The 23992-nt window shown below is 45.3% G+C and overlaps 1 protein-coding gene across 5 annotated transcripts in view; it reads left to right on the plus strand.

Moving 5' to 3' along the window:
* Positions 1 to 23992, plus strand: part of RRBP1 (ribosome binding protein 1) — a 287797-nt gene that overhangs the window by 222516 nt on the left and 41289 nt on the right. For all 5 annotated transcript variants that reach the window (XM_069234754.1, XM_069234756.1, XM_069234753.1 and 2 more), the window contains exon 24: positions 5204 to 5296. In XM_069234754.1, coding sequence (XP_069090855.1) covers positions 5204 to 5296 — 93 coding nt within the window. The remainder of the gene's footprint in view (positions 1 to 5203; positions 5297 to 23992) is intronic.

Below are 23992 nucleotides of genomic sequence, written 5' to 3' on the forward strand. Positions count from 1 at the left end.
ATAATAACCCTTATAGCGCTCTTTTTTTTGGTAGTGTGGACAAGCAGCTAGGCTTATCGGAGGATAGTGTTAAGCATTAATTACACACAGAGAGCCAGTACGCTAGGCACACGCTCAATAAAGAAATTCAATACCAATTTATATAAATAACACATTTGTATATAAATTTAGACACCAAGATCATCGTAATTAGGGAAGTACTGTTTGAGTTATCCATGTTAGTCACAGTAAAATATACAGGTACTGTATGCTGCAAGCTGTAACGTTATCCTATGGGGAACAAACCTATACTGCAAAAAGGGCACTTGGCAACTACTTACAGGACCAGTCTTTGGGGGTTAAGGTGAGTAATGGGCAAGGTTCGAAACAGCACCAAGAGGTCACTTCGGGATGCACTGGGACATCCAGGGCAGAGGTACCTCACAGCGTCGGGTGTTGCGTTCACTTTAGTGTGAAGCGGGCCAGGGCAAAAGAGGCTGCAAGTGGGGACTGGGTGACCACTCTGGCTGAACACAAAGTGGGGCTCAGGTCTTGAGTACATTGGGACACCGTTGGTCCACTTAGTCAGGCTTGTGTGCAGTGGGTCTTAGAGCCGTTAGGTCATGCTGCTGGAAATCCTCGCGGTTCTTTGTTCCTACTGAAAAAGTCTACAGGTGGCGACTGGTGGACCAGTCTGGCCAAACCCAAGTGTGGGCTAAATTCTTGAGGGTTTGAGGACCCCGGGCACTGTCAACTCCCCTCAGTCACGGGTTGTGGGGCTCAGGTGCAGAGGTGCTTTGAGGTGGCGGTTGTAGACTCCTCTGTATCTTGGCTCTGCAGAAGAGGGTTAAAGCAGGACAGCTGGGCTGCTTTCAATGTGAGTCTCGCTGTCCCTGAAGTCCTTAGACATACAGGTTGGTTTACTTCGGCATTGATGTCCGACTACAGACAATGGCTGCACTCCTAGAGCCTCTGTCACCTCTTCCTGTTAGCTTGCTCCCTTCCCACATCAACACAGTGGACTGGACAGCTGCTTGCGGTGCCTGCTGATGCAGGGGAGGAGTAGCTCCTCTACTCCAAGGGAGAACGTACCTGGTTGTTGAGGTGCTGGGCAGTCATCTAAGAGTTTTGAGGAGGTTGTCCAGCTCTTTCTAAAGTTGGTCCAGCAATTGGCACAAGACCCTGCCGGGCTGCTTGCACTTTGACAATTTTGGTGCAGGTCTTCAGTTCTCGCTCCCTTTGGTCCATCTTCTTTCTTCCTCTGTTCCCAGTAGTCAAAGTCTTGTGTTGATCGGTTTTCCTGGTGTCAGAGGGTCCTCTAAGTACTCAATTTAGGGGCGTTAAGGGGAGTGAAGGGTAGTTGCCAATGGGCTTCTTACCCTTGGGGTCACTACACCCCCCCCCTACATTACCACTTCTTTTGGGAAGTAGGCTTCACCCTGTCGAAGAGTTCCTAATTCCACCTCACACAAGATGATGAAATTCTCTTTTTCATGTTCACTTCAGACTGCCCATCTCAGGAGTGTGTTCAGCCTTCAAGTGCAACACGACTCCTGACGATCTAATTTTCCCCCATGTCCTGCTGCCAAATGTTCCTCAGGACAGGGGTTTGTCTGAGGGGAGCAGGGTCGCATATCAAAGGCAGCAGGGACTTTGAAATCCTGGCACTGGTATGCAGATTTACTAGCCATCTGCTAGTAAATCTGCATACTGTGCATGTTGTGGTGATGGTGCCTCCTGACAGAGCAGGCATCGTTTCTGACCTCTGCGAGCAGAGGCTCTCACCTCCAGGGGTCAGAAACTCATCTACGGTGGCTGGGTGGTCGATACCCATCAGCCAGCACACTAGAGGATTAGTAGGTTTCAGGGGCACCGTTAGGGTGCACTCTGTGTGCATGTCATAATAAATCCAATACTGGCATCACCATTGATTTATTAAAACAAGGTGTTTGATACCAAACACCATTATTTTCCAACGAGCCATCATGTCGCTGGGTCACTCGTGATGAACAATGTCGAGAACATGTTCTAAGTGATGGCAGGTCATGAGCAATTTGTGTAGGTCCCTAAGGGTGGAATATGATATGCTGCAGCACTTAGAGACTCTCTTTAGTACCCATGCTCTAGGTATTGAAGGTACCATTTACTAGGGACTTAAAGGGGTGCTAATGCCCTTTGCCAATTATACTACAATTAGACATGCTTTGTTTTAAGGAAAGAGCACTGCCACTGAGGTCTGATTAGCAGGCCTCAGTGCACTGTCCGAGTCGAAAACCAGAACCTAGTAGTTCTAATGGTGGCAAAAAAGTGAGTGGGGGGGCATCTGGAAGGAAGTCCAGTTTTCTGCAATTGAGTCATGAAATTTAGGTCAAATAAGTATGAATAAAAATTTATGATTTACAAAGCTTTCCCCAGTAAAAATCCTCTCTGTTATACATGTTTTGTAGAGCCTCACCTTCAAGAAATTATGATGATAACCCTCATCATGCATATCCTTCCATACTTAACTAAAGTAATCCAGGGCTGCTTCTGTACACCAGTGGAGTGGTCCTCCAAGATAGGTCCTTGAGTTAAGCATGACTTTTCATGACCTTGATCATAAGCCCACAGTGGTGCACTGGGAGCCTACCATCTTCAGGTGTTATTTCCTGCCATCTACTTTGGAGGTATATATGTGGTTTATTACTGAAGAAAGCATCCAACTGGAAACTGTAGTTTGAAAGGTTAATGAAAGTGAGAAGAATATCAGCACCAGACTTTGACCATAGGGAGAATAGGACATATGTAATAACTTTTGAAAGTAGTATTATTTTCTATTTCTTTCCTAGTCATATATATGGTTTGCGTGATGGCTAGAAAACCCTTTAGGGTCCCTTACAGTTAGTGTTCATTTTTGAGGCCACAGACTGTTAAAACTCAAAAAGAAAAGCATTGACCCTGCTATATTGTTACATTCATATTCAACTCCAAGAGACCACAGGTTTACAAGCCTGACTCCAGATTAGGGTTTTAGCTTTGATTGTGGGTGTACCAAATTGGCAGAGGGAGAACAGTATTCTGAATAAGATTAGGGACAATTGAGAAGTCAGATGTTACTATTGCTCTCAGTACTTAGCACTAATTTTTGGTAACAAAAACACTGGAAATAATGCCTTTGGCAGACGCACTTTTAGAATTTAAGATTTCGAAACCCAAACCTTCAAAACAAACTGACTTCTAAAGCAAGTAATGTCAAGAGAGACAGATCCCACAGTACAAAGTCTTACAATAGAGGGAACTGAGGCTGTTAAGTCTTGTTCGCCCTTACTAATGCATTCCTGTCATCACACTCCAGTAGGAATTTGAGATTCATGAGAATATTCCTGAACCACAAGAGACTGAGACGATTATCGAAATGAAGAACACATGTAGGAGAAGAGCACAATGATTTGAGTTGGAAACACAGCCTGCACCTGGCTCTTCATCAGATAATGTCATTATAGTTAAATATTATAGTTAAATAGCTGCTGATAAAATATGTATGCAGATGAAAGAGGGGCAGGATGAGTCTTGCTTCCTGAGTCTTGCACAAAGTCCCCAGCAAAACAATTATAACCAGCAGGGGAAGCAATTTTTCAACAAAAAAGAAACAGCCAACCAGAATCTGACACTCCTTATTTCTACTGTGAGAAAAGCCATTCAAGCTTGCAGCTACTACAGCCCCTCCACTGACAAAGAAAAGAAGAGGCTGCATGCCATAGGAAAGATGACCTGCAGATACATAATTTGATTGTATTACTTTTATCCTTCTGATGCCCCACATAAGGGGACTATTTTCCTTTTTTTGTTTCCTGCACCCCATGGCAGCGCATGTATTTTCTTGTTTTCTCCTCTGTATGCTACATTCCCTCACATCAATGCCCCCGAGCTCATAGTGTTTGTTCCTCCCAAACTTGTTCATTGCTTCACCCACTCCTGCCTGTCACAATCTGCTTTATTCTATTTTATTTAAACAACCCCCGCCCCACAGGCAACTCCTCCATGCCCCCCCTTTTCCTGCCACACTGTTTATTTTTTAAATGTATTACTGATGTTTTACATATTGCAATTTTACTACCTGGCTGCTCCTTTCTGGGGAGAAAAAAGTGATTTTTAGATTTTTGGTTTACTATTTAAACATGGGGCCACACCATCTTGAAATGGTAAATTACACAAAAGACAAAATGGCCATGTAATGACTTGTGTGTCATAATGCTGAAACTGTTGTAGAGTCATGACTCATGTGTGCATGCAAAAGGCGAAACCTATGGACTTTGGCAGTGCTTGTTCCTTCACATGACCCCCTCGTGCTTCCCCAGTGATTATGAGGAGTGTAAATTATAAAAGTAATAAATTCACAGAGGCTAAAAGTAAGAACTTCTTACACATCACCATTAAAGGAAAATGGGATCTGAAACTGACAGTCTCAAAAGGAGAACATTGGGGCTTGCCACACTGCTTCATTTGAGCTGTTGATTGCCAATAGGCACCAGCGGCACTTATTTTTAATTATCAGATATTTACTACAAGTAAGAGAGAGAAAACCACACAAAACAGAAAGACGGAGGAAGTTAATGAACGCAAAACTGTCATGAAGTGAGAATGCGGTAACCTGCAAGAGTGAGATAAAAGGGGCAGGGATTGTCTATTAATGAATTAAAGAGGTTCGGGTGAATGCTGCCTAAGTATTAAGGGGCATCTTTAAATTGCATTCCCATGGACTTCTGAACTGAGCTTTGTGCAGCGACACATATTCATTCATAATTAGCTACTGGCTTACCATCATTGTTATCATGAGTCATGCTGTCAGCACGTATGGTAGGCACTCAAAATGTTTTCTTTTTCAGCATGTTGTTCCTTGATGGTGGAACAATGGACAGCCAGTGAATCTACAGTAAATTTAAGCTTTAAAACAGTTGAAGGGAATTAGCCACTTCTTTATTTATTAGTGCTAATAGCAGTTGACTAAAGCTGCAAGATACTTTGTGTGTGCCATTTCTTCCAGTGGAACCAAATAAGTCAAGAAACTGATTGACACATTTATTAAAATGGCATTGCTCTTAATTATAGGAAAAAATTAACGTAAAAGAGGGAATTGTGTTATTGTGTTAAATTGAGCTCTTGTATCTTTGTTCTGTCCTGTCCTAAAACAAGAGTAAAGTCTAAAAAGCTGACCTCCATAATGTCTTTTACTCTATCAATACAGGAAGGAATGCTCCGAAATCTACAGAGAAGTGTTGAACAAGAGGAACTTGTATGGAAAGCTAAATTAGCTAAGTCTGAGGGAGACCTAAACGAGGTATGTTGTAGAGTACTATATGATGGTTGGTTTTGTGTATGTCAAGAATGCATTTGATTTTCTACAGAGTACTGTAATCAATGGGAAATCTCATGTACTAAACTTATACGAGCAACCACTTCCCGCCCCTAAACCTTTGGCCACATAACCATTGTGATAAGCAGTGTTAACTAATGTTGCAGAGATTCGAGCTTCTGGACACTGCCAAGCTTCTCTCCTCGCTTTCCACTGCAAACGTACTTAGAACAATAGTGTGGTAGTTACACACTAGCACACTCATTGGATGATCAGTGATGTTATCAGTAATAGCATTTCAGCTTTCATCAGTGATATAATTTGAGCTGTCATCAGTGATGTCAAATGATGTCATAGAATATGTCATGCGTGATGTCATATGTGTGGTCATAAGCAGTGCATAGCAAGGATGCAAGTTATAGTTAGTGCTGCTGACTATAACCGGTGAATTGCTGTGTTTATTTTTTTTAGTTCAAAACACTAATGTCTCGTAAAAATGCACCTAACTATAATGTTACTTTACTCTTTCTTTTCTTCAGTGAATTTCGAAGGTTTAAGAAAAAAAAACAATCCTTTTATCACACCTATCTATAATGTTACTTTAACCATTTTTGTAGTGAATGTCTAGGTTTACTTTAATGTAAAGTAATACTTAATTACAATATGGAATTGCAACTTCGTGGTAGGGGTTGGCTGCAGGACCTACCCTATGGCCTGGCACTGCAGCCAACACCTCCCTATAGAGCTAACCTCACAGTGCGCACGGCCTTTGGCCGTTCAAATTGGGGGATTGCCCATAGGGGGCCGTGCGGCCTCTCACTTCAATCTGTTTTTGACCCAGGGTTCCCATCCTCTGATGCTACTTATTTGAATATAGGGGAGAGGCCATGTGCCTTCCTTCCCCAGTCCTTTTAGGCCCTGAGGGTCCCATTCCCCAGGCCACTTTTTTTTTTTGCATCTATCCCCCGGGGCCTGGTGTGCTCGTTGGGGCGGAGGGGTACATGGCACCTCCCCCTTGGTCTGTTTTGGAGCCAGGAGCCCCATCTCCTGGGGCCCAGTCCAATTTTTGTGGGGAGGGGGGGGCTCAAGAAATTTTGTTGTAATAGTTATTTCAGGTAACTATAACTCGTGCCCTAAGGTAACTGAAATTCACTCCCTTGCCATGCAAGGTTTTCTCATCAGCAATTTTATTGCAGTGATGATATCAATGATCCCATAGAGGATGTCATCAATGATGTAATATGTGTGGTAATTAGCTGTACTTGGCTGGATCAGGGGGGCCCCCATTGGGTTCCTCACCAGCGGCTTCTGCATCAGCTCCAATGGGCTTCCATGCATCCGAGCCACTACGACCTTCCCCTAATGCCGGTCCCAACGGCGATGCACCCATTGGCGGCGCCAGCCCTATTTGGATCCCCAAATCTGACACGGAGCTGGAGTCGAGTCAACCAAAGCCAATTCTGGTGCCAACAGGATCCATGTGTCCTAGGGCAGTGCCCTATTCTAAAGGGCTAGGCCTTGGGGAACAATAGGGGTCACTGGGCCCTTAAGAATGAATGCCAGTTGGAAGGCCAGGAATACATGAACTGTTGTGAGGAACTGTGAGATACCAGTGTACTAAATACCTCTCCAGGTACTGGTTTACTTTCTCCCCCTACCGTGGCTTTGGAGGAGGGAGCATCATTTGCTATGGTGGTGAAGATGGTGATGGAGGACCTGGACTTAAAACTACCCTCAGTGGCATGCAAGACTAACATCTTGACGGAAGTGCTTCAGCTGGGAGCTTCCTCATCCGAGCCCCTTCTCCCTTTTAACAAAGCATTACTGATGTCCTGCTGGTAACCTGGTCCCCTTTCTGTGGCTTTGGAGGAGGGAGCATCATATGCTTTGGTGGTGGAAGAGGGCAGTTGAGGTCCTGGATTTTGAACTACCCTCAGTGGCAGTCAAGACAAACATCTTGACTGAAGTGCTTCAGCCGGGTGCTTCCTCATCCAAACCCCTTCTCCCTTTTAACAAAGCACTTACTGGTGTCCTGCTGGTAACCTGTCCAAGCCCAGTATAGGGGGTCTTGTGAATAGGACAACTGCACCCACACCCAAAAGCTTGGGTGTCCAAGCCCCTACCTGCCATGCCACTTTCCCTGCCGCATCCCAGACAGGGAGACCAAAAGGCTGGATAACTTGGATAAGAAATGGTTTTCTTTCACCAGCCTTACATTGCAGTCGATGAACACCACATGCTTACTGGGCTGCTACTCCTACACATTGTGGAACACTGTTGCGCAGTTGCTGCCACAGGTCCTGGAGGAGGTCCGGGCCAGTCTCGCCCAAGCTGTCAAGGATGGGAGAGATGCAACCAAGTTCACCATTCAGTGTGATTTAGACAGAACCAACTCGCTGGGCGGAGGGGTTTCATCGATTTGTGGCGCTTCAACATCACATATGGCTGAGAACGTCTGGCTTTTCAGGGGATATTGAGGCTAATCTCATAAACATGCTCTTGGATGACACACGTCCCATCAGAGAGAAGGCTGACTGTGCACTGGAGCACTTTAAGGAATCGCGGGCTAGTTGCCCCATGTCCCCAGTCTGCCTTTTGCCCCTTTTGTGGATACAGGAGGGGCGTTCCACCACGCCAACCCTATGCCAGCCATTGTCCTGTGCAAGCTCCCCAGAGGTCTGCTACACCCACTAACCCTCCGGCATCTGTAGCCTCCAAGCACTCCTAATCTTGCCCTAAAAGCACATGGACGTCCAGTTGTTGGCAGAATCCACCATCATCTCCACCACTGGCAGTCCATAACATCGAACAGGTGGGTCTTACAGATCATTTGGAGGGGCTACTCCCTCCTCATCAAATCCTCCCCTCCCTCCATACCTTCAACACTCAATTGGTTGAAGGAGAGTCATCTAGCCTTGCTCCCTGAGGAAGTCACAGCTCTCTTCGCAGCCAAGGGAGCCTTAGATATGGCTCCCATATCAGAAGTAGCCAGTGATTGCTATTCCTGCTACTTTCTGATACCTTAAAAAAACAAGGTTCTTGGTCATATCCTAGACCTCCAAACCCTCAATCTCTTCCTCAGAAAGGAGAAGTTCTAGAAGCTCACCTTAGCTCAGGTATGGTCTGCCTTTGACCAAGGAGACTGGATGGTAGAGTTGGAATTGAGGGACGCATAGTTCCATATTCCCATCCTGCCTGCCCACAGACGTTACCTGTGGTTTACAGTAGGCCACAAGCACTTTCAGTTCACCATGCTCCACTTTGGCCTTACCCGCGCACCTCGGGCGTTTACCAAGGTGATGGGGGTGGTCGCAGCACTTATTCGGAGATTAGGAGTGTCAGTTTTCCCCTATCTCTACGATTAGCTGTTGAAGGCGGACTCACCCCAGTCTGTCATCTCCCACCACCAGACTATGGCAAACCTCCTGCATTTGCTGGGATTCACTATAAGCGTGCTAGAGTCACACCTGACTCTGTCTTAGATGCTCCCTTTCATCGGAGCTGTTCTGGACACAGTGCAGTTTGTGGCTTATCCTCCGGAGCAGTGAGTCCAGGATATTCAGGGTATAATGCTGATTTTTCAGCCTGTATCCTGGATTTCTTTGAATGCCAGAGCAGACGAAGTGAGCCACCGATGCCTAGCGGATCACAAGTGGCGTTTCTATCCGGAGGTGGCACAAGGTCTCTTTCTGCAGTGGGAAGATCCTTGCTAAGATCTGTTCACCTCTGAAGAGAACACGCAATGTCAGTAATTTTACAAGTTAGAGTTTCCAAGGGGGCAATTACTTGGAGACGCTTTTTGTCTTGAGTGGAACTCAGGCCCCCCTGTATGCCTTTCCGTTCGTACCATTCCTGCCCAGAGTTCTTAGGAAGGTCAGGAACAACGGGGCCCAAATAATCCTTGTGGCTTCGGACTGGGCATGGAGAGTCGGGTATCCTGATCTTCTCCACTCGAGCATTGATTCTCCGGTCAGGCTACCCATCGGGAGCATCTTCTGTTGCATCAGTAGGGGAGGGTTCTGCACCTGAAGCTGCCCACTGTACGTCTTCTCGTGTGGAGATTGAGCAGCATCAGTTGGCAGCTTTTGACCTTCCTCCCATAGTCTTTAATGCCATTCTGGCAGCCAGGCAACCCTCTACCAAGACTGTATTTGTCTACTGATGGAAGAAATTTGTAATATATTATGTAGAGAAATCTATCAACCCTCTTTCTGCTTCACTATCTGATGTCCATTTTATTCTCAACCTTGCCCAGCAGGGCTCTGCTTTGGGTATTCTTAAGGATTACCTTCCTGCTCTATCTGCCTTCTGGCAACTGCCTGACAAACTCATTATTTAAGACCCCTGTTGTAAATAGATTCCTCAAAGGACTTGTACATATGTTTTCCCCTTCACCTTTTATTGTGCCATTGCACAATTGTCCCCTCCAGCTGCTTGTAATCAAAACCGCTTTTCTCATAGCATCTGCCAGAGGGTGAGTGAGCTGCAGGCTTTGTCAGGCTTTCTCATCCAAGCCTCCCTACCTGTCTGTTTTTCCAGACAAACTGGAGCTGCACACTAGGGCCTCTTTCCTCCCAAAAACGGTGACACGATTTCATGTGGGTCAATCTGTCACCATGCCCACTTTCTACGCTCCTCCACACCCTCCAAAGAAGAGGAGTGACTCCACCTTTGTCCCAAAAAGAACATTGTTGTTCTACCTTGACTGCACAAGAGAGTTCTGGGTGGACAGCCAATGTTTTGTGTGCTGTCTTTTTGTGCATCAACATATGCCATACATTGGCCAAGAAGCAACCCCCTGAGGGCTTGTGGGTTCATTCCACCAAAACCAAAGTTGTGACCACTGTATTACCATGTGGAGTCACAGTGCTGGACATCTGACAGGCAGCAACGTGAGCATCCATGCACACATTTACCAAACACTACTGCCTGGACAGTTGGGTGCACAGGGATGGGCGTTTCACCCGTTCAGTCCTGCAGGACTTCCTAGTTTAGAAAATTTGTCTGCAGCCCACCGCTGGGGGCCCGATATTGCTTAGGTATCTATTCAAAGGTAAGGAATCTGCGGCTAGATGTGTCTATCAGATGAACAAGTTACTTAGCTTTTGTAATTCATTATCTGGTACAGACAATATCTAGCTGCCGATTCCTTCCTGACCCACCCATCCTCCCTGCTTTGCAGATAGATTTCTATGGCTAAGGATACTCCCTTTCAGGACCCTGGTTTGGACACACTAGTGCCTGTGCACTTCATGGCACTGCACTCCTGGTGTGAAAAGTCGTGGAACAGTGTCTGATGTCAGAGCACTGAGGTGGCACCTATATAGGTGACCGTGATGTCACTTCCAGGTGGGCAACAATGTGTTGTGGAGCCGATCAACACCACCTCCTGGCGCGCAGGGTAATGCTCATGCAAAAATCTTCCAGATCCTGTCTGACGGCTGGGAAATTCAAAGGTAATCTGTGGCTAGATAGTCTCTACCAGATAAAGTGTTACCAAAGGTAAGTAACTGGTTAGCGAGGAATGTACAAAAAATTGATTCAGTAAAACCACAGCAGCTTCTACCAAATGCATTTGTATTGCACACAGGCCTGTGTATTAATAGGTCCGTCCGAACTGTAGTGTGTTACAGTTTGACCCACCTCATAATATGAATATATATCTCTCTCTCTCTCTCTCTCTCTCTCTCTCTCTCTCTCTCTCTCTCTCTCTCTCTCTCTCTCTCTCTCTCTCTCTCTCTCTCTCTCTCTCTCTCTCTCTCATATATATATATATATATATATATATATATATATATATATATATATATATATATATGTTCGGTGGCATGTGTAGCTGCAGATACACATGCTGTGCATAGTCCGCCGTCTGGTGTTGGGTCGGAGTTTTACAAGTTGTTTTTCTTCGAAGAAGTCTTTTCGAGTCACGAGACCGAGGGACTCCTCCTACTTTGGTTCCATTGCGCATGGGCGTCGACTCCATGTTAGATTGTTTTTTTTCCGCCATCGGGTTCGGACGTGTTCCTTTTCGCTCCGTGTTTCGGGTCGGAAAGTTAGTCAGAATCAACGGAAAATTCATCGATATTGTTTCGTTCGGTATCGGGTTAGATTAGAGTCGACACCGAATCCAGAAGAGCTCCGGTAGCCCTTCGAGGTAATTTCGATCCCCCGTCGGGGCCTGGTCGGCCCGACCGCGTGCAACATCAAGACTGATGGAATGGACCCCGTTCTGATTCTGTCCTAAATGCCACAGTAAATACCCCTATACAGACCAACATTTGGTCTGTAACTTGTGCCTGTCACCTGAGCACAAAGAAGAGACGTGTAAAGCCTGTCGAGCGTTTCGGTCGAGAAAAACGCTCCGAGACCGAAGAGCCAGAAGGTTACAGATGGCGCCCACGCCGACAGGACAACAAAGGTTCGAGGAAGAGGGAGAAGAAGAAGCATTCTCCATCCACGAATCAGATTCAGAAGAATTTGACGTCGAAGAAACCGTGAGTAAGACGTCGGAACAAACATCACAGGGGAAACCAGACAAAGCCCAGGGGACACCACTGCCGACAGGCCATGGCTCAACCCATAAAGTAGGTGACCGTCCATCGGCACCGAAGAAGGGCGAGACGGTGCCGAGATCGTCCGACTCAGGTCGAGACACGGGCACGCAGCAATCTCGGGACCGAGAAGGTGCCGCGGAAAAGGGTCGACACCGAGATAGCGGCACTGAAGCTGCTCGACACAGAGACAGCGGCACCGAAGCTGCTCGGCACAGAGATAGCGGCACCGAAGATGGTCGACACCGAGAGGGTGCGACGCCGAAAAAGAGGAAAATCTCGTCGGAGCCGAAAATAACAAAATGCGCGGTTTCGGTGCCAAAACGCCTAGCAACCGAACCGAAAGCCAGTTCCTACTCAGAGGAACAATCACTGTCCTCCCAACTTCAAAAACACAGGTTTGAGGAGGAATTACAAACAACAGCTGTAGATCACACGCAAAAGCGGATCTTTATACAAAGTGGTACAGGGAAGATCAGCACCCTTCCCCCAATCAGAAGAAAAAGGAAACTAGATTTCCAACAACAAGAAACACCACAAGCAAAAATGGTGAAGAAGGTAACTCCACCACCCTCTCCACCACCGGCTCCTCCTATATCACCGGCACAGACTCCGTCACAATCACCAGCTCATACCACCATGAGCCAAGATGACCAGGACGCATGGGATCTCTATGACGCCCCAGTATCGGACAATAGCCCTGAGTCGTACCCCACTAAGCCCTCACCACCTGAGGACAGTACAGCGTATGCTCAGGTAGTGGCTAGGGCAGCAGAGTTTCATAACGTATCGCTACATTCAGAGCCTATCGAGGATGACTTCCTTTTTAACACCCTGTCCTCCACCCATAGCAATTATCAAAGCCTTCCTATGCTCCCTGGAATGCTAAGGCACACTAAACAAATCTTTAAGGAGCCAGTTAAAAGCAGAGCAATAACCCCAAGGGTGGAGAAGAAATACAAGGCACCACCCACAGACCCTGCTTTTATTACATCACAACTGACACCAGATTCAGTTGTCGTAGGAGCAGCTCGTAAAAGAGCCAACTCGCACACATCAGGCGACGCACCACCTCCAGACAAGGAGAGCCGAAAGTTTGATGCAGCCAGGAAAAGGGTTGCAGTACAAGCTGCAAATCAATGGTGCATCGCCAACTCGCAGGCACTCCTAGCGCGATATGACAGAGCCCATTGGGACGAGATGCAGCATCTCATCGAACACCTCCCAAAAGAATTCCAAAAACGGGCAAAACAAGTGGTTGAAGAGGGACAGAACATTTCCAACAACCAAATCCGTTCTTCTATGAATGCAGCAGATACAGCTGCAAGAGCAATAAATACTGCTGTAACAATAAGGAGGCACGCATGGCTGCGTACATCCGGCTTCAAACCCGAGATACAGCAGGCAGTGCTTAATATGCCGTTCAATGAACAACAATTGTTTGGCCCAGAAGTGGACACTGCAATTGAAAAATTAAAGAAAGACACTGATACAGCTAAAGCCATGGGCGCATTCTATTCCCCGCAGGGCAGAGGCACATTTGGCACATTTCATAAAACCACTTTCAGAGGAGGGTTTCGAGGTCAAGCCACACAAGCCAGCACCTCACAAACAACACCGCCTACCTACCAGGGACAATACCAAAGGGGAGGCTTTCGAGGCCAATACAGAGGGGGCCAATTCCCAAGAAACCGGGGAAAATTTCAAGGTCCGAAAACCCCTCAAAACAAGCAGTGACTCACAGGTCACTCAACCCCTTCACACAACACCAGTGGGGGGAAGACTAAGCCAGTTCTGCAAATCTTGGGAGGAAATAACAACAGACACTTGGGTCTTAGCAATTATCCAACATGGTTATTGCATAGAATTTCTCCAACTCCCTCCAAACGTCCCACCGAAAACACACAATATGTCAAAACAGCATTTAGACCTTCTAGGACTAGAAGTTCAGGCATTACTGCAAAAAGACGCAATAGAATTAGTACCAGGTCCACAAAAGAACACAGGAGTTTACTCACTGTACTTTCTAATACCCAAAAAAGACAAAACTCTAAGACCAATATTAGATTTCAGAACACTAAACACCTACATCAAATCAGACCACTTTCACATGGTGACATTACAAGACGTAATCCCACTGCTGAAACAGCAAGACTACATGACAACATTAGATCTAAAGGATGCGTATTTCCATATACCGATACATCCCTCGCACAGGAAATACCTAAGGTTCGTATTCAAAGGAATACACTACCAATTCAAAGTGTTGCCATTCGGAATAACAACAGCGCCAAGAGTCTTTACAAAGTGTCTAGCAGTAGTAGCTGCACACATCAGAAGGCAGCAAATACACGTGTTCCCGTACCTAGACGATTGGCTAATCAAGACCAACTCGCTAACAAAGTGTTCACACCACACAGATTATGTTATACAAACCCTTTACAAGCTGGGTTTCTCCATCAACTTTGCAAAGTCACACCTTGTGCCGTGTCAAACACAGCAATACTTAGGAGCGACAATCAACACAATAAAAGGGATAGCCACTCCAAGTCCACAAAGGGTTAAAAAATTTCACAAGGTGATACAAGCCATGTATCCAAATCAAAAGATACATGCAAAAAATGGTATTAAAACTCCTAGGCATGATGTCCTCATGCATAGCCATTGTCCCAAACGCAAGATTGCACATGCGGCCCTTACAACAGTGCCTAGCATCACAATGGTCACATGCAAAGGGTCAACTTCTAGATCTGGTGTTGATAGACCGCCAAACATACATCTCGCTTCTATGGTGGAACAGTACAAATTTAAACAAAGGGCGGCCTTTCCAAGACCCAGTGCCACAATACGTGATAACAACAGATGCTTCCATGACAGGATGGGAAGCACACCTCAATCAACACAGCATCCAAGGACAATGGGACGTACATCAAAGAAACTTTCATATAAATCACCTAGAACTGTTAGCAGTATTTCTAGCATTGAAAGCATTCCAACCCATGATATCCCACAAATACATTCTTGTCAAAACAGACAACTGACGACAATGTATTATTTAAACAAACAGGGGGGGACACACTCAACACAGTTGTGTCTCCTAACACAAAAAATATGGCATTGGGCAATTCACAACCACATTCGACTAGTAGCACAATTTATTCCAGGGATCCAGAACCAGCTAGCAGACAATCTCTCTCGGGATCACCAACAGGTCCAAGAATGGGAAATTCACCCCCAAATCCTGAACAATTACTTCCAAATTTGGGGAACACCTCAAATAGATCTATTTGCAACAAAAGAAAACGCAAAATGCCAAAACTTCGCATCCAGGTACCCACACCGGCAATCCCAAGGCAATGCTCTATGGATGAATTGGTCAGGGATATTTGCGTACGCTTTTCCCCCTCTCCCTCTCCTTCCATATCTGGTAAACAGATTGAGTCAAAAAAAACTCAAACTCATACTGATAGCACCAACATGGGCAAGACAACCTTGGTATACCACACTACTAGACCTGTCAGTAGTACCTCATGTCAAACTACCCAACAGGCCAGATCTGTTAACACAACACAAACAACAGATCAGGCATCCAAACCCTGCATCGCTGAATCTAGAAATTTGGCTCCTGAAATCCTAGAATTTGGACACTTGAACCTCACACAAGAATGTATGGAGGTCATAAAACAAGCTAGAAGGCCATCCACTAGACACTGCTATGCAAGTAAATGGAAAAGATTTGTTTGTTACTGCCATAATAATCAAGTCCAACCATTGCATGCATCTCCAAAAGATGTAGTAGCATATTTACTACATCTACAAAAAGCAAATCTAGCTTTTAATTCCATAAAAATACATCTTGCAGCAATATCTGCTTACCTGCAGATTACTCATTCAACTTCCCTATTCAGAATACCGGTCATTAAAGCGTTTGTGGAGGGCCTAAAAAGAATAATACCACCAAGGACACCACCTGTTCCTTCATGGAACCTCAACATTGTCTTGACAAGGCTCATGGGTCCACCTTTCGAACCCATGCATTCTTGTGAAATGCAATACTTAACGTGGAAAGTTGCATTTCTCATTGCCATTACTTCTCTAAGAAGAGTGAGTGAAATTAAGGCATTTACTATACAAGAACCATTTATTCAAATACACAAAAATAAGGTAGTTCTAAGAACCAACCCAAAATTCTTACCAAAGGTCATCTCACCGTTCCACTTAAATCAAACAGTAGAATTGCCAGTGTTCTTTCCACAGCCAGACTCAATAGCTGAAAGAGCACTACATACATTAGACATCAAAAGAGCACTAATGTACTACATTGACAGAACAAAACTAATTAGGAAAACAAAACAACTATTTATTGCATTTCAAAAACCTCATACAGGAAATCCAATATCAAAACAAGGTATAGCTAGATGGATAGTTAGGTGCATCCAAACCTGCTATCTTAAAGCAAAGAGACAGCTGCCTATTACACCAAAGGCACACTCAACCAGAAAGAAAGGTGCTACCATGGCCTTTCTAGGAAATATTCCAATGAACGAAATATGTAAGGCAGCAACATGGTCTACGCCTCACACATTTACTAAGCACTACTGTGTAGACTTGTTATCTGCACAACAAGCCACAGTAGGTCAAGCTGTACTAAGAACTTTATTTCAAACTACTTCCACTCCTACAGGCTGAACCACTGCTTTTTGGGGAGATAACTGCTTACTAGTCTATGCACAGCATGTGTATCTGCAGCTACACATGCCACCGAACGGAAAATGTCACTTACCCAGTGTACATCTGTTCGTGGCATTAGTCGCTGCAGATTCACATGCGCCCACCCGCCTCCCCGGGAGCCTGTAGCCGTTTGGAAGTAATCTTCAACATTTGTACATTTGTAAATATATTACTTTAACATTCATTTTGTACATACTTAGTCATTCCATTGCATGGGCACTATTACTAACATACACAACTCCAACCTCACCCTCTGCGGGGAAAACAATCTAACCTGGAGTCGACGCCCATGCGCAATGGAACCAAAGTAGGAGGAGTCCCTCGGTCTCGTGACTCGAAAAGACTTCTTCGAAGAAAAACAACTTGTAACACTCCGACCCAACACCAGACGGCGGACTATGCACAGCATGTGAATCTGCAGCGACTAATGCCACGAACAGATGTACACTGGGTAAGTGACATTTTCCATATGTTCGATGGCATGTGTAGCTGCAGATACACATGCTTTGAACATCCCGCCATCTAGTGTTGGGCTCGGAGTGTTACAAGTTGTTTTTGTTCGAAGAAGTCTTTTCGAGTCACGAGATCGAGGGACTCCTCCCCTTTCGGCTCCATTGCGCATGGTCGTAGACTCCATCTTAGATTGTTTTTTTTCCGCCATCGGGTTCGGACGTGTTCCTTTTCGCTCCGTGTTTCGGGACGGAAAGTTAGTTAGAATCTCGGAAAAATCGTCGGTATTGTTTGCGTTCGATATCGGGTTAGTTACAACAGATCGACACCGATTTTGGAAGAGCTCTGGTGGCCCTTCGGGGTTTTTTCGATCCCCCGTCGGGGCCTGGTCGGCCCGGCCACGTGTCTCTTCAAGGCTGATGGAACGGACCCCATTCCGCTTCTGCCCAAAATGTCACAACAAGTATCCGTATACAGATCAGCATCTGGTCTGTAACTTGTGTTTGTCTCCAGAGCACAAGGAAGATACTTGTGAAGCCTGTCGAGCGTTTCGGTCGAGGAAGACATTAAGAGACCGAAGAGCTACAAGACTGCAGATGGCGTCGGTGCCGACAGGACAAGGGCATTTCGAGGAAGAAGAAGAAACCTTCTCCATCCAGGAGTCGGACTCAGACGAGCTAGATCCCGGAGAAACGCCGAAAACCGTGAGTAAGACGTCGAAACCTAAAACTCACGAGAAGACCACAAAAGCCCAGGCGACGCCACCACCAACAGGCCATGGCTTAACCCGAAAAATAGGTGACTGATCATCGGCACCGAAAAAGGGCACGCTTGTGTCGAAGTCATCTGACTCCGGTCGAGATACCGGCACACAGCAATCTCGGGCCCGAGACAGCGGCTCCGAACAAGTTCGGCACCGAGACAGTGGCACCGAAATGGGTCGGCACCGAGACACCACGACGCCGAAAATAAAGAAGGTTTTGTCGGAGCCCAAAAAGGCAACCGGAAAGGTTTCGATTCCGAAACACCCAGCCTCGGAACCGAAAACAGGTTCCTACACAGAGGAACAGGGGTTGTCCTCCCAAATGCAAGGAAATAAGTTCGGACAAGAACTTGAATCAATGGAGCCAGACTACACTCAAAGGAGGCTCCACATTCAAAAAGACACAGGGAAGATAAGCACTCTTCCCCCAATTAAAATGAAAAGAAGACTTGCCTTTCAAGAAAAGGACAAGCAGCCACAGGCAAAGGTGGCAAGACAAACAACTCCGCCACCATCTCCACCACCATCAATGCACACATCACCTGTAGCCACTCCACCACTGATGCAATCCCCGACTCATACTGCAATGAGTCAAGATGATCCCGACGCATGGGACCTTTATGATGCTCCGGTATCAGATAACAGCCCAGACTGTTACCCTGCGAGACCATCGCCACCTGAAGACAGTACATCCTACACGCAGGTGGTCTCAAGGGCAGCTGCTTTTCATAACGTCACCTTGCATGCAGAACCGATTGAGGATGACTTTTTGTTTAATACACTATCCTCCACTCATAGCCAATACCAAAGCTTACCTATGCTCCCTGGAATGCTAAAACACTCCAAACAAGTATTTCAGGATCCTGTGAAAGGCAGGGCAATAACTCTAAGGGTGGAGAAAAAGTACAAGCCACCGCCAACAGACCCTGTTTATATTACGCAGCAATTAACACCAGACTCTGTGGTTGTTGGGGCAGCTCGCAAGAGAGCAAACTCTCACACCTCGGGAGACACTCCACCTCCAGACAAGGAGAGTCGCAAATTCGACGCTGCGGGGAAAAGGGTTGCAGCACAAGCAGCAAACCAATGGCGCATTGCCAACTCACAAGCACTTCTGGCAAGATATGATAGAGCTCATTGGGACGAAATGCAGCATTTCATAGAACACTTACCCAAAGAGTTCCAAAAAAGGGCACAACAAGTGGTGGAGGAAGGACAAAGTATCTCAAATAATCAGATACGGTCAGCAATGGATGCAGCAGATACAGCTGCAAGGACAGTAAATACTGCAGTAACAATAAGGAGACACGCATGGTTGCGTACGTCAGGATTCAAGCCGGAAATACAACAAGCCGTGCTGAATATGCCTTTTAATGAACAGCAGTTGTTTGGGCTGGAGGTGGACACTGCTATTGAGAAACTTAAAAAAGACACTGATACGGCAAAAGCCATGGGTGCACTCTACTCCCCACAGAGCAGAGGCACATTTCGCAAGACACAATTTAGGGGGGGGTTTCGAGGTCAACCCACAGAAGCCACAACCTCACAAGCAAGGCCCACTTATCAAAGCCAATATCAGCGGGGACGTTTTCGGGGGCAATATAGAGGGGGACAATTCCAAAAGAATAGAGGGAAGTTCCAAAGTCCCAAAACTCCTGAAAACAAGCAGTGACTTCCACGTCACAAATCTCCAACACATAACACCTGTGGGGGGGGAGACTAACCAAGTTTTACAAACATTGGGAGGAAATAACAACAGACACTTGGGTCCTAGCAATTATCCAGCATGGTTATTGTATAGAATTTCTCAAATTCCCTCCAAACGTCCCACTGAAAACACACAATATGTCAAAAGAGCACATGGATCTTCTAGGACTAGAAGTCCAAGCGTTGCTACAAAAAGGAGCAATAGAATTAGTACCAATTCAACAGAAAGGAACAGGAGTTTACTCTCTGTAATTTCTCATACCCAAAAAGGACAAGACTCTAAGACCTATATTAGATCTCAGAACATTAAATACCTACATCAAATCAGATCACTTTCACATGGTGACATTACAGGACGTAATCCCACTGCTTAAACAACAAGACTACATGACAACACTAGACCTAAAGGATGCATATTTCCATATACCGATACATCCTTCACACAGAAAGTACTTAAGGTTTGTATTCCAAGGGGTACATTACCAATTCAAGGTGTTGCCATTCGGAATAACAACTGCGCCAAGAGTTTTTACAAAATGCCTGGCAGTGGTAGCTGCACATATCAGAACGCAGCAAATACATGTGTTCCCGTACCTAGACGATTGGTTAATCAAAACCAACACGCTAGAACGGTGTTCACAACACACAAAGTATGTCATAGAAACCCTCCACAAACTAGGTTTCTCAATCAACTACACAAAGTCACACCTTCAGCCGTGTCAAACACAGCAATACTTAGGGGCGACCATCAACAAAGCAAAAGGGATTGCCACTCCAAGCCCACAAAGGGTACATGCATTGCACAATGTAATACAGGCCATGTATCCAAAACAAAGAATACAAGTCAAAATGGTGATGAAACTCCTAGGCATGATGTCCTCATGCATAGCCATTGTCCCAAACGCAAGGTTGCACATGCGGCCCTTACAACAGTGCCTAGCATCACAATGGTCACAGGCACAGGGTCAACTTCTAGATCTAGTGTTGATAGACCGCCAAACATACACCTCGCTTCAATGGTGGAACAATATAAATTTAAACCAAGGGCGGCCTTTCAAAGACCCAGTGCCACAATATGTAATAACGACAGATGCCTCCATGATAGGGTGGGGAGCACACCTCAATCAACACAGCATTCAGGGACAATGGGACACTCAACAAAAACAGTTTCACATAAATCACTTAGAACAACTGGCAGTATTTCTAGCGTTAAAGGCATTTCAACCCATAATAAGCCACAAACACATTCTTGTCAAAACAGACAACATGACAACGATGTATTACCTAAACAAACAGGGAGGGACACACTCAACACAGTTGTGTCTCCTGGCACAGAGAATATGGCATTGGGTGATTCACAACCACATTCGCCTAATAGCACAGTTTATTCCAGGGATTCAGAATCAGTTAGCAGACAATCTCTCTCGGGATCACCAACAGATCCACGAATGGGAGATTCACCCCCAAATACTGAACACTTTCTTCCAAAGTTAGGAACACCACAAATAGATCTATTTGTAACAAAGGAAAACGCAAAATGACGAAACTTCGCATCCAGGTACCCACAAGATCAGTCTCAGGGCAATGCGTTATGGATGAGTTGGTCAGGGATATTTGCATACGCTTTTCCCCCTCTCCCACTCCTTCCATATCTGGTAAACAAGTTGAGTCAAAACAAACTCAGACTCATACTAATAGCACCATCTTGAGCAAGACAACCTTGGTACACAACACTATTAGACCTCTCAGTAGTGCCTCATGTCAAACTACCAAACAGACCAGATCTGTTAACTCAACACAAACAACAGATCAGACACCCAAATCCAGCATCGCTGAATCTAGCAATTTGGCTCCTGAAGTCCTAGAGTTCGGACACTTAGACCTTACACAGGAATGTATGGAAGTCTTAAAACAAGCTAGGAAACCTACCACTAGACATTGCTATGCAAATAAGTGAAAAGATTTGTTTATTACTGCCATAATAATCAAATTCAACCCTTACACGCATCTGCCAAAGACATCGTAAGATTCTTACTACATTTGCAAAAGTCAAAGCTAGCTTTTTCTTCCATTAAGATACATCTTACCGCAATTTCAGCTTACCTGCAAATTACGCACTCAACTTCACTATTTAGGATACCAGTCATAAAAGCGTTTATGGAAGGCCTAAAGAGAATTATACCACCAAGAACACCACCAGTTCCTTCATGGAACCTCAACATTGTCTTAACACGACTCATGGGTCCATTTTTTGAGCCCATGCACTCTTGTGAAATGCAATACTTAACATGGAAAGTTGCATTTCTAATTGCCATCACATCTCTAAGAAGAGTAAGTGAGATTCAAGCATTTACCATACAAGAACCATTTATTCAAATACACAAGCATAAAGTAGTTCTACGGACAAATCCTAAATTTTTACCGAAAGTCATATCACCGTTCCACTTGAATCAAACAGTAGAATTACCAGTGTTCTTTCCACAGACAGATTCTGTAGCTGAAAGAACACTACATACATTAGACATCAAAAGAGCGTTAATGTACTACATTGACAGAACAAAACAAATTCGGAAAACAAAACAATTATTTGTTGCTTTCCAAAAACCTCATGCTGGAAATCCAATTTCCAAACAAGGCATTGCTAGATGGATAGTTAAATGCATTCAAACTTGCTATCTCAATCAAAAAGAGAACTGCCTATTGCACCAAAGGCACACTCGACTAGAAAGAAAGGTGCTACCATGGCCTTTCTAGGAAATATTCCAATGACTGAATTATGTAAGGCAGCCACATGGTCTACGCCTCATACGTTTACCAAACACTACTGCGTGGATGTGTTAACAGCACATTAAGCCACAGTAGGCCAAGCAGTATTACAAACTTTGTTTCAAACAACTTCAACTCCTACAGGCTGAACCACCGCTTTTGGGGAGATAACTGCTTACTAGTTTATGCAAAGCATGTGTATCTGCAGCTACACATGCCATCGAACGGAAAATGTCACTTGTCCAGTGTACATCTGTTCGTGGCATGAGTCGCTGCAGATTCACATGCGCCCACCCGCCTCCCCGGGAGCCTGTAGCCGTTTCGAATTTGATCTTGAACATTTGCAAATTTGTAAATATATCACTTTAAACTACATTATGTACATACATATTCACTCCATTGCATGGGCACTATTACTATAATACACAACTCCTACCTCACCCTCTGCGGGGAAAACAATCTAAGATGGAGTCGACGCCCATGCGCAATGGAGCCGAAAGGGGAGGAGTCCCTCGATCTCGTGACTCGAAAAGACTTCTTCGTAGAAAAACAACTTGTAACGCTCCGAGCCCAACACTAGATGGCGGGATGTGCAAAGCATGTGAATCTGCAGCGACTCATGCCACGAACAGATGTACACTGGGTAAGTGACATTTTCCGTATATATATTCAATGGCATGTGTAGCTGCAGATACACATGCTGTGCATTATCCTGCCATCTAGTGTTGGGCTTGGAGTGTTACAAGTTGTTTTTCTTCGAAGAAGTGTTTACGAGTCACGGTATTGAGTGACTCCTCCTCTTTGGGTCCATTGCGCATGGGCATCGACTCCATTGTTAGATTTTCTTTCCGCCGTCAGGTTCGGATGTGTTTCCTCTCGCTCCAAGATTTCGATTCGGAAAACTCTGTAAAACTCTCTTTTTGTCAGTATTGTCTCGATCAGGTTTATATCTTCCATCGACACAGCAGTACCATCTGGGAAAACAACTTTGTTCGCTATTTGGGGCGCGCGCGTCCAACTCAGGCCTATTCGGGCCGACCGCGTGGAAGCCTCATGGATTGGACTCCATTCCGATTATGTCCTCGGTGCCACGCAAAATACCCCCACACAGACCAGCATCTGGTTTGCAACCTTTACCTTTCCCCGGATCATCGGGAAGAAAATTGTGAGGCCTGTCGGTCCTTCTGATCGAAAAAGACTCTTCAAGACAGGAGGGCATGAAGACTCGAAATGGCATTGAGAAGCAGTGAACATCTCGACGTAGAGGAAGAAGAACTGATGCAAACAGCGTTCTCTGTTCGAGATTCCGAATCTGATCAGGAATCAGAAGAAGATAGACCAGTCGCAGCAGGACAAAGCAAAAACAGAAGGCCTTGGGTATGCCTCTGCCGGACGGCCATGGCTCAGCCCGAAAAAAGACTACCAGTGACCAACTTACCAGTTCGGCACTGATTTAAAAAAATAAAATAAAAAAAAATAAAAAAAATGCCACTCCTCCGAACATGTTGGAGGCAAAAAAAAGTTCCCTGTCCGACTCCAGTAAACACCATTTTTCGGAGTCGAAAATTTGAAAATCACTTTCGGAGCTGAAACCTTCGTCAGCATCATCTTTTTCGATCCCGAATAAGCATTCTTCGGAGCTGAAAAGGCCAGCTTATACAGAGGAACATGGGCTTTCAAAAAGACTTAAAGAAAGCCACAAAACCTCTGAAG

The sequence above is a fragment of the Pleurodeles waltl genome, chromosome 5 (genome assembly GCF_031143425.1).
Source record: "Pleurodeles waltl isolate 20211129_DDA chromosome 5, aPleWal1.hap1.20221129, whole genome shotgun sequence".
NCBI classification, from domain to species: Eukaryota; Metazoa; Chordata; class Amphibia; order Caudata; family Salamandridae; genus Pleurodeles; species Pleurodeles waltl.